The sequence below is a fragment of the Bison bison genome, unplaced genomic scaffold, assembly GCF_000754665.1.
Source record: "Bison bison bison isolate TAMUID 2011002044 unplaced genomic scaffold, Bison_UMD1.0 scf7180017864238, whole genome shotgun sequence".
In the NCBI taxonomy this organism is placed as follows: Eukaryota; Metazoa; Chordata; class Mammalia; order Artiodactyla; family Bovidae; genus Bison; species Bison bison.
Genome location: NW_011494810.1, coordinates 540,838 through 552,487, shown reverse-complemented (window position 1 = coordinate 552,487; position 11,650 = coordinate 540,838). Strand labels below are relative to the sequence as shown.

The following is an 11,650-nucleotide window of genomic DNA, read 5'->3' as shown; positions in this document are numbered from 1 at the left end:
AAGCTTTTTCCTGCATTTATTGATTATAAAATGTCTTCATTACACCAAAGTGGCATACTGTGAATTCCTATACAATCATTATTTTACCTTTTCTCAAACTTGAGATAACTTTGTTCCATATAATAAATATAACAAAATTTAAATCTAGTCAAGTAATGACATTAAAAACATTTTAAACCAAGTATCTGGTTTGTTGACCTGTTAACTTTTCCAGTAGTAAATTTTTATCTTATTGGTCTGTCCTTCCACATAAAGTAATTGAGTTAGATTTGAGAGTCAGTTTCCTTGCCCAGGGCTTGGGTAAGAATCCATTTTGGTTCCAGTATTATCTACAAATAAGCAGAGACTAGCTGTTAACAGATAAGAATCTTCTTTCACCTCACATGCGTGGTCTAGCTCCAAGCTTTACGGAAGTAACTGATAACAAATCTCCCACACGGATGGCTGATGTAATTTAATGTTACAAATATCACTATTTTTGTGGAGGGAAATTTCCAGTTAAAATTAGAAATTTTAAACAAACATTATCAATAATGTAAAGATTTATTTATGTAAAACATGCTAATTTTTTAGCTAATTGTAGCATTGTTATAATAGAAATACTGAAGTAACCGAGAGAGAGAGAGAGAGAGAGAGAGAAGACCAAAAAACAATCATTACATGAGTATATAATGGGGTACTTTGTATCATTAGTGGTGATATTATGAAAATATAATAACAGTCATCTACAAAAGAACTTTACACAGAAAATTATAAGATACTGAAGAAAGAAATCAAATATGACATAAATAGATGGAGAGATAGTCCATGTTCCTCGGTAGGAAGAATCAATATTGTGAAAATGACTATACTACCAAAGGCAATCTATAGAGTCAATGCAATCCCTATCAAATTACTAATGAAATTTTTCACAGAGCTAGAACAAAAATTTCAAAATACATATGTAAATACAAATACACGAGCAGCCAAAGCAGTCTTCAGAAAGAAGAATCCAGGTGGAGGAATCAACCTTCCTGACTTCAAATTATACTACAAAGCTAGTCATCAAGACAGTATGGTATGGGCACAAAAACACAAGTATAGACCAATGGAATAAGATAGAAAACTCAGAAATAAATCCATGCACCTATAGGTACCTTATTTTTGACAAAGGAGGCAAGAATATACAATGGGGCAATGATAGCTTCTTCAATAAATGGTGCTGGGAAAACTGGACAGCTACATGTAAAAGAATGAAATTAGAACACTTCCTAACACCATACACAAAGATAAACTCAAAATGGATTAAAGACCTAAATGTAAGACCAGAAACTATAAAACTCTTAGAGGAAAATATAGGCAGAACACTCAATGACATAAATCAGAGCAAGGTCTTCTATGATCCACCTCCTAGAGTAAAGGAAATAAAAATAAAAGTAAACAAGTGGGACCTGATTAAACTTAAAAGCTTTTGCACAGCAAAGGAAACTATAAACAAGGTGAAAAGACAACCTTTAGAATGGGAGAAAGTAATAGCAAATGAAACAACTGACAAAGGATTAATTTCCAAAATACACAAGTAGCTCATACAACTCAATGCTAGAAAAACAAGCAACCCAATCGAAAAGTGGGGAAAAGACCTAAAGAGACTTTTCTCCAAAGAAGACATACAGATGGCTAACAAACAAATGAAAAGATGCTCAACATCACTCATTATTAGAGAAATGCAAATCAAAACCACAATGAGATATCACCTCAAACCAGTCAGAATGGCCATCACCAAAAAGTCTACAAACAGTAAATGCTGGAGGGGGTGTGGATAAAAGGGAACACTTTTGCACTGTTGGTGGGAATGTAAATTGATATAGCCACTATGGAAGATGGTATGGAGAGTCCTTAAAAAAACTAGGAATAAAACCACCATATGATTCAGCAATCCCACTCCTAGGTATATACCCTGACGAAACCAGTGTTTCATTGCAGCACTATTTACAATAGCTAGAATATGGAAGCAACCTAGATGTCCATCGACAAATGAATGGATACCGAAGTTGTGGTTCATATACACAATAGAATATTACTCAGCCATAAAAGGAATGCATTTGAGTCAGTTCTGATAAGGTAGATGAACCTTGAACCTATTATACAGAGTGAAATGAGTCAGAAAGAGAAAGATAAATATTGTATTCTAATGCATATATGGAGAAGGAAATGGCAGCCCACTCCAGTATTCTTGCCTGGAGAATCCCAGGGACGGGGATTACAATAGCTAGAATTCAATTGAACCTGCATCTTCTGTGTCTCCTACATTGCAGGTGGATTCTTTACCCTTTAAATCCTTATCTTTTTCCTGATAGACTCATGCTAGTGTGAGCAGAGGGGACCTTAAAGAGGCTGAAGAAATTGGAGACCTTGGGTGTTACTACATCTTCATCACTGAGTGTCTGGTTCCCAGTGGGGACCTACTCAAGCATTTAGGGACTGATGAGTTTATTTGTGAGTAATAAATGGTTTATGGCACTGGTTCTCAAATCTCAGCAGGCAGTAGGAGGAACACATCCCAAGAGTCTCTGATTCAGCAGGTGTGAGCTGGGGCCCCAAAATATGTATCTCTAACAAGTTCTCAGGTGACATGGATGCTCTTGGTCTGGAACCATGCTTTGAGAATCCCTGGTCTAGCACTGTATTCCTTAAAGGATCAGCACGAGTGGCATCTACCCAAGAGTTTGTTAGAAAGGCAGATTGTTGACCCCAGCTTGACAATCAGAATCTGCATTTACAAGATCATCAGATTATTATTATAGATGTGAAAGTTTGGGAAGCAGGGCTTTAGTACACGTGTTCTCAAATATGAGTTGGGTAAACCATAAATGCAGAATGGGATGTGTGACAATCTTGTTGCAGATATATTTTTATCACAATTGTGACTGAAACATAAACTAGAATTTAGAAATTTCTGAGCCAGAATTTGGGCTTTCCCAGTGACTCAATGCAGGATCTGCCTACAATGCAGGAGCCACAGGAGACATGGGCTCGATCCCAGGATTGGGAAGATCCCCTGGAGGAGGAAATGGCAACCCACTCCAGTATCCTTGCCTGGAGAATCCCATGGACAGAGAAGCCTGATGGGCTATAGTCCACAGGGTCACAAAGAATCAGACACAACTGAAGCGACTTTGCACGCACATACAGGGCCTGATACTTCCTGAGCTCTGCCGATGGCTAAGTTAAAACATCCTCAGTCCTGGTACTTTCAGAAAAAAAGAATTGGAACATATGAGTGTATAGTTTCTGAATTCAGCAGATCAATTTCATGTTGGATGAGAACTGAAGAAAAGTGGCTAATTGTTCTCTACTCTATTGCGTGAGAACTATAACAAAAAAACTGTTTCACTCTCCCAGCAACAATGGCTCAGAGTCAGCAGTCAGCTCATTGCTGCCTTGAAATTATCACTGTGGCCAGCTTGTGCTTTGTGGCTCTGATGGGTGATGTAGGGGAGGAAGTGGGGGACCAGATGGTGGAGATTGTATGTTCGGCCCTTTCACCTTCCCCCTTGTAATGTTAGTCTTGAAAAAACAACAGGAGGAAAAATTTCTTTTTACTTATCTTGAATAATGTCCAGTCTTTTCTATTTTTCTTACTCTTTCTCTGCAGTCTTGTCTTCTGAAGTATCAGATCACTAAGGAAAGGCATTTACATTTAATTTTATTTTTATCAACGGAAGAACAAACAGACGTTTGTTCTGTTTTTAACTTTATTTCTTTTCCTTATAGGAGGGTTTCTTTTTGTGTGTTTGGAAGAGGGCAAAATATTAAGAATCTTGAAATCTAAAATTTGTGAGAAATAGGGATAGTCCCTGCCCTATCTGACTCTGAAATCCTGAAATTTTCTTGAAAGTAAAATGAACCCAGAGTGTTAGATTTATTCTTTCATGTTTCAGCCTGATTTTTCCACACCACCACACACACACACACACACACACACACACACACTCTCACACTCATATCTCTTCCTTTTCCCCTCCCCTGCCTTCTCTACCATGACTATGCCCATCCTCTGGCAACTTGTCATTGGTGAAAGTATGAATCAGTGGTCAGATGTAACATCCTGTCCCGTTTTGTGGCCACTGTTACTTTGGTCAAGACACCCCAAGTGGAATTAAACTCAGGATCTGAGAAACAGAGTCACAGTGAGAGGATGGGAAATAATCTCATGAGAGAAATCAGGTGAGTCCTGAGTCTGGGCACAGCCCTTCTTGGGAGAAGAGACAGGGAGAGGGAGGTGCGGTGTGTGCATTTGGAATGGTGGATCAGTTGTGCTTTAAGAAGGTTGAACTTAAGGACAGCATCTCCTAAGAACATACAGGAACCTTCCAATCCACTTTCTCTTGGCTTACTTTGGAACTGTGGTAGGTTTCCAGATTTAGAAAATAAAAATACAAGATGCCAGTTAGATTGGAATTTCACATAAATACATGCATTTTTTTTTCAGTATAAGTATCCCTCGTGCAATATCTGGAGCACTATTGCACAGATCATGCTCTGTGCATGGGTCATTCTTAAACTGAAAAAGTTGTTTATCTGAAATTCAAATTTAACTGTGCATCCTGTCTTTTACCCAGCAACCTGGGTCTGTGATCACTTGAATCTTCCTACAACTCTTTCTTCATCTGGGTAGAGGGCTTATCTTGCCATTCATTGACTTCATGGGATCAGTGTGAAAATAAACACTCAGGTTTTTACAAATTGTGGAAGCAAAATAATTCACTCAAGTGTTTTTAATTTAAGTAGTGCCTTTTGTGGGTGATTTTTTTTGTTTGTTTTCATTTTATTTATTATTTTTTATGAGTTTTTTTAAAATTTTATTTTATTTTTAAACTTTACAATATTGTATTGGTTTTGCCAAATATTGAAATGAATCTGCCACAGGTATACATGTGTTCCTCATCCTGAACCCTCCTCCCTTCTCCCTTCCCATACCATCCCTCTGGGTCGTCCCAGTACACCAGCCCCAAGCATCCAGTATCGTGCATGGAACCTGGACTGGTGACTCGTTTCATACATGATATTATACATGTTTCAGTGTCATTCTCCCAGATCTTCCCACCCTCTTCCTCTCCCACAGATTCCATAAGACTGTTCTATACATCAGTGTCTCTTTTGCTGTCTCGTATACAGGGTTATTGTTACCATCTTTCTAAATTCCATATATATGCGTTAGTATACTGTATTGGTGTTTTTCCTTCCGGCTTACTTCATTCTGTATAATAGGCTCCAGTTTCATCCACCTCATTAGAACTGATTCAAATGTATTCTTTTTAATGGCTGAGTAATACTCCATTGTGTATATGCACCATAGCTTTCTTATCCATTCATCTGCTGATGGACATCTAGGTTGCTTCCATGTCCTGGCTATTATAAACAGTGCTGTGATGAACATTGGGGTACACGTGTCTCTTTCCCTTCTGGTTTCCTCAGTGTGTATGCCCAGCAGTGGGATTCTGGATCATAAGGCAGTTCTATTTCCAGTTTTTAAAGGAATCTCCACACTGTTCTCCATAGTGGCTGTACTAGTTTGCATTCCCACCAACAGTGTAAGAGGGTTCCCTTTTCTCCACACTGTGGGTGATTTTTTATCCCTATCCTCATCAAACACTTCCCTCTTATAGGTAAATAATTTTTTCTCTGCCTAAGATATATAGACATTTTTTTGTTGTTGTTGGAATGACTTTTATTTTATTCTTTATTGAAATATAATTGCTTTAAAAGACACAACTTTTTTATCCATTCATCTGTGGTCTTAGATTGTTTCCAAACAAGATATATCAAGTGTTGGCAAGGGTGTAGAGAAAAAGAAAGACTTGTATACTGCTGGTGGTTCAGTCACTGTGGAAAACAATTTAAATAATTAAAAAATGCAACAATCATATGATCTAGCATTCTTGCTTATTGGTACATATGCAAAAGAAATGAAAACAGGATCCTCCTATGTTTGTTGTAGCATTATTTACAACAGCCAAGACATAAAAATAACCTAAGAATTGAGCAATAGATCAATGGATAAAGATTATTTTTTCTTTTTTCTCTTGTTTTTCTTGATAATAGCCATACTAATGAGGTGATATCTCATTGTGGTTTTGATTGATTTGTATTTCCCTGATAGTTAATGATTGTTGTTGTTCAGTCTCTAAGTTGTGTCTGACTCTTTGTGACCCCATTCACTGCAGCATGCCAGACTTCCCTGTCCTTCACTGTCTCCTGGAGTTTGCTCAGACTCACATCCATTGAGTTGATGAACCATCCAACCATCTCTTCCTCTGTTGCCCTCTTTTCCTCTTGCCTTCAATTTTCCCCGGCATCAGGGTCTTTTCCAGAGAGTTGTTGTTGGCCATTTGGATGTGATCTGTAATACAGGTAGATTGATCTGGCCTTCTGACACTCAACATATTGCTCCTGTGTTCCAATGAATATATCCATTTCCCACTAGCTAACATCTAAACCGTGGAACATTTGTTTTAGAATTTAAGTCCTATATATTGTTTTAATCACTCCCTCCTTGTTCTCTTCTCCCTTTGGGCATTGCCTCACTGTCTTGCTTAGCAACCAGCCTCTAATTAAGTAATTTCTACTTACTAATGGAGTCTCTCCAAAGCAATTTTTACTTTGAATGTATCTTTACAGCCCCTATAACTGTCTAGAATGTAGAACAAAATAGAAATCTAAAGAATGTGTACTTAGTTAAATATATCTTTTTTTCCCCTTTCTGTCATAAATATGTTGTATGGATTTTGTCAGTTTGGTCTCTTGGCCCATTTGAGTTCAAGTGTGCCTTGGCTGTCAGAATTCTTGCTCCAAGGTTCATTTTCAACCATTTCTTATTTTTCAAAACATAATATTCATTCTACAGTGCTGTGGCCAGATATTACATCTTCCTGGTCTTTGCCAGAAATTATTCTTTCACTATTCAATGACTTGTAAATGGTTCATACACACTGATGACACTAAACGCATCTTGCTCTGTCTTGGTTATATGGGTGTAAGACTTTTAGATAATGTATTCTCTGACCATGAGGATAGTACTCTTAAACTCTGAAAATCCCTGAAATTCTTGCTAATGATCTGCAGAAAGAAGGCTCTCAATAAATGTTTTCTGGCTAGTGTGAAGAAGCACGTGCGCTCATTGGAGGAGGGCAGAGGGTACAATTTTCCTCTTCAGATTACTGAGACTTAAAAGGAGCTTTCCATTTTTAGCTGTCTTCCTTTCTGTATTGATTTTTGAAATATCCAATTTTATCTGTTACCATCTTCTGATAAGGTTGGTGGTCTCTTTCAAAACAGCCATTAATTTTGCTTACTTTACAAACATGAAAGCATCATGCAGATGCTGATTCAGTTCAACCATGTTGTAAACGAAGCCAGTTAGACTCAGAGAGATGAAAGTGTCTTGGTTTTCTTACACTTGTCATTGCAAAACCCCCTTTTTATTCTCTTCATGGGATCGCAAAGAGTCAGACACAACTGAGCAATTAACACACACACACACATATTCTACTCTCTAGCCATTGCTCTCTGCTTAGGATCCTAGTCCCATCTTCTGGAGAAGCCTATCAGCTAGATTTCTGCTGCTACTGCTGCTGCTAAGTCGCTTCAGTCGTATCCGACTCTGTGAGACCCCATAGACGGCAGCCCACCAGGCTCCCCCTTCCCTGGGATTCTCCAGGCAAGATCACTGGAGTGGGTTGCCATTTCCTTCTCCAATGCATGAAAGTGTAAAGTGAAAGTAGGAAGTCACTTGGTCATGTCCAACTCTCAGTGACCCCTTGGACTGCAGCCCACCAGGCTCCTCCGTCCATGGGATTTTCCAGGCAAGAGTACTGGAGTGGGGTGCCAAAGTCCAGGAAGATGTGAAGAGGAAGTAGACAAATGTTGTCTTAGGATTTCTCATGGTTGTCATCTGTGAATGATGCCTCCACAGTAAGAGAATATTCTAGGTCCTCCTGAATGCCCACAAACTTCAAGGCAACCAGATTCTATAGTACTCAAGGAACTCACAGGACTGAGTGAAGTATTCAACTTTCATTTATAGTAGGGACTAATAATTATCTCAGGCTTGCTCTCTGCTCTATACACCATTCAGAAGTTCATAAGATTATCTCATTATTTTTCCATACCAAGTGGTTATTTTTATCCTTATGTATGGTTTCATTGGAAAAATGCAGTATTATATATAAAAGTGTTGGATTTTTGAATACATTTATAAATTGGTGATGGGAGATTATTTTATTTCCAGTAAGTAAAATACGGGTAATTTCCGTCTAGAGTATTCTTTGCCTTGGTGAACTTCAGAAGGCAAGTTAGCAGCACTGTTTGCAGTTCATACAACTGGATAAAGGAGGAAAGAATAATTTCTAATAAATAATTCACCTGAAAAATCATGAAGCTAGATTAAGCTTATATTTGATAATTGTCCTGTTTTTCTTGTGATCCTGGATAAGCTCCTTGGTTTCTATGATTGCATAACTGTATGTGCACTGTGAGGGTAATAATATTGCCAGATTTAGTTTTAGTCACAACTAGATTTAGTTGTGACAATAAAATGAAACAATGTATATGTGTTAGTGGGCTTCCCTGATAGCTCAGTTGGTAAAGAATCTGCCTGCAATGCAGGAAACTCCAGTTTTGATTCCTGGGTGGGGAAGATCCCCTGGAAAAGGGATAGGCTACCCACTCCAGTATTCTTGGACTTCCCTTGTGGATCAGCTGGTAAAGAATTCACCTGCAACGCAAGAGACCTGGGTTCAATCCCTGGGCTGGGAAGATCCCATGGAGAAGTGAAAGGCTACCCGCTCCATTATTCTTTCCTGGAGAATTCCATGGACTGTACAGTTCATGGGGTCTCAAAGAGTCGGACATGACTGAACAACTTTCACTTTTCATATATGTTAGCAGGAACATCAGTTCAGTTTAGTCTCTCAGTTGTGTCCAACTCTTTTTAGCAGGAACATAGTAGCTGATTAATGAATGATACCTATCATTTAATTCCATTAGTACTGAAATCAACTTTATTTTCAGATTCTTGAGTTACAGTGCATTTTGCCTCAGTGAATTACTTATAGAAATTATTTAGTTCACAACGAACCCCATTCAATGTAATGCTGATATGATTGAGAACAAGATGGAAAAAAAAATTCTACCTCATGGAACTTGTTCTAGCAGGAGAAATGGGTTACAATGATACAAATTGTGCACTTCAGGGAGTTATAACCACTATGAATGAAATATAGCAAAGGGAGGGGTATGATGTCATGGAGAGCTAATATTAGAGTGACATGGGTATTTGGGAATAAGCAGATTAGGCAAAAATCTGTGGGATTAGCTTCCAGACAGAGAGACCATGTGTAAAGGCCCCAAGGAGAGTCAGAGTATGGTGTGTAATGGGATGAGGAGGGCAGAGGACATGAGGTTAATAGGGTTACCTCTTGGCCACTCCACATTTTATAACTGCTTGTCCTGGGTTTTTTTCTCTAAGTGTTATTGAGATATAGTTGTTATGCAAAATTCATATATTTAAAGTATGTATTTTAAAATTGATACATATTTACACTTCTGTGATATCATCACCACAGTTAAGGTACTAATATCTTAATTAGTGGAGATAATTAAGAGTGAAATAGAGGAGAGTGAAAAAGCTGGCTTAAAACTCAACCTTCAGAAAACGAAGATCATGGCATCTGGTCCCATCACTTCGTGACAAACTGATGGGGAAACAATGGAAACAATGAGAGACTAGTTTTTTGGGCTCCAAAATCACTGCAGATGGTGACTGCAGCCATGAAATTAAAAGATGCTTGCCCCTTGGAAGAAAAATTATGAACAACGTAGACAGCATATTAAGAAGAAGAGACATTACCTTGCCAACAAAGGTCCTCCTAGTCAAAGCTAAGGTTTTTCCAGTAGTCATGTATGGATGTTAGAGTTGGAGAATCGATGCTTTTGAACTGTGGTGTTGGAGAAGACTCTTGACAGTCCCTTGGACTGCAAGGAGATCCAACAAGTCAATCCTAAAGGAAATCAGTCCTGAATATTGATTGACTGGAAGGACTGATGCTGAAGCTGAAACTCCAATACTTTGCCCAACTGATGCAGAGAACTGACTCATTTGAAAAGACCCTGATGTATGCGAGACAGCAAAAGAGACACAGATGTATAGAACAGTCTTTTGGACTCTGTGGGAGAGGGAGTGGGGGATGATTTGGGAGAATGGCATTAAAACATGTATAATATCATATAAGAAATGAATCGCCAGTCCAAGTTCAATGCAGGATACAGGAAGCTTGGGGCTGGTGCACTGGGATGACCCAGAGGGATGGTATGGGGAGGGAGGTGGGAGGGGGGTTCAGGATGGGGAACACGTGTACACCCATGGCGGATGCATGTTGATGTATGGCAAAACCAATACAATATTGTAAAGTAAAAAAAAATAAATAAAAAAAGAAAAAAAAAAAAGACTGAAGGCAGGAGGAGAAGGGGATAACAGAGGATGAGATGGTTGGATGGCATCACTGACTCAATGGACATGAGTTTGAGCAAGCTGCAGCAATTAGTGATGGACAGGGAGGCCTGGCATTCTGCAGTCCATGGGTCACAAAAAGTTGGACACAACTGAGAGACTGAACTGACTGAACCATCACCTCCAGTTTCTTTGTTTTTTCTGTGTGTATGTGTTTTGTGTCTGAGTTAAGAACACTTAACATGAGATCTTAATATATTTTAACATGCACAATAACTTATTATTAACTATAGGAACTATGTTGTGCTGCATATTCTGGAACTAATTTATATGGTATAACAGAAACATGATATTATTGAGCAGCAATTCTCCCTTTCCCTTTCTCCCCAGCCCTTTGCAACAACCACTCTACTTTCTGCTTCTATGAGTTCAACTATTTTCTTTTTTAAAAAAAATTAAAACTTACTTAGTTTTCATTGAAGAATAATTGCTTCACAATATTGGTTTGATATCTGCCATAAATGAAGTAGCCATAGGTGTACATATGCCCCCTCCTTCTTGAACCACTCTCCTACCTCCCGCCCTTTCCCACCCCTCTAGGTTGTTACAGAGCCCCAGATAGAGCCTTGAGTCATAAAGCAAATTTTCATTTGCTATCTATTTGACATATGGTAGTTTATATGCTTCCATGCTACAATTATTTTCAGTTTCACATATAATTGAAGTCGTGCAGTATTCGTTCTTCTGTGACTGGATTATTTTACTTAAGCATAATATACTCAAGATTCATCCATGTTGTTGTAAAAGGTAGAATACTTTCTTTCTATGGCTAAATAATTTTAGATAGTATGTATATGCTACATGCCACATTTTCTTTATTCATCTGTGAATGGGTTTGTGTTGTTTCCATATCTTATTTATTGTGAATAATGCTGCAGTAAACATGGGAAGGCAGATATCTCTTTGAGACCCTGATTTTGATTTCTTTGGACATATATTCAGAAGTAAAAGAATATATGTATACTCAGAAATAACTAGTTTGTTTTTAATTTTTTGAGAAGTCATCATACTGTTTTCCATAGTGCATGCATAATTTGCCTACATACCAACAATGCACAAAGTTTCTAATTTCTCCACACCATTGCCAATATCTGCATATAT

The 11,650-nt window shown here is 38.2% G+C and overlaps 1 protein-coding gene across 1 annotated transcript in view; it reads left to right on the top strand.

Annotated features, from left to right (window-relative positions):
- The first annotated feature begins 383 nt into the window (after positions 1 to 383).
- Positions 384 to 11,650, top strand: part of GCSAML (germinal center-associated, signaling and motility-like) — a 59,350-nt gene continuing 48,083 nt past the window's right edge. Inside the window, exons 1-4 of the mRNA XM_010846625.1 lie at positions 384 to 449; positions 2,337 to 2,475; positions 3,382 to 3,506; positions 4,061 to 4,206. Of these exons, the coding sequence (XP_010844927.1) occupies positions 384 to 449; positions 2,337 to 2,475; positions 3,382 to 3,506; positions 4,061 to 4,206 (476 nt within the window). The remainder of the gene's footprint in view (positions 450 to 2,336; positions 2,476 to 3,381; positions 3,507 to 4,060; positions 4,207 to 11,650) is intronic.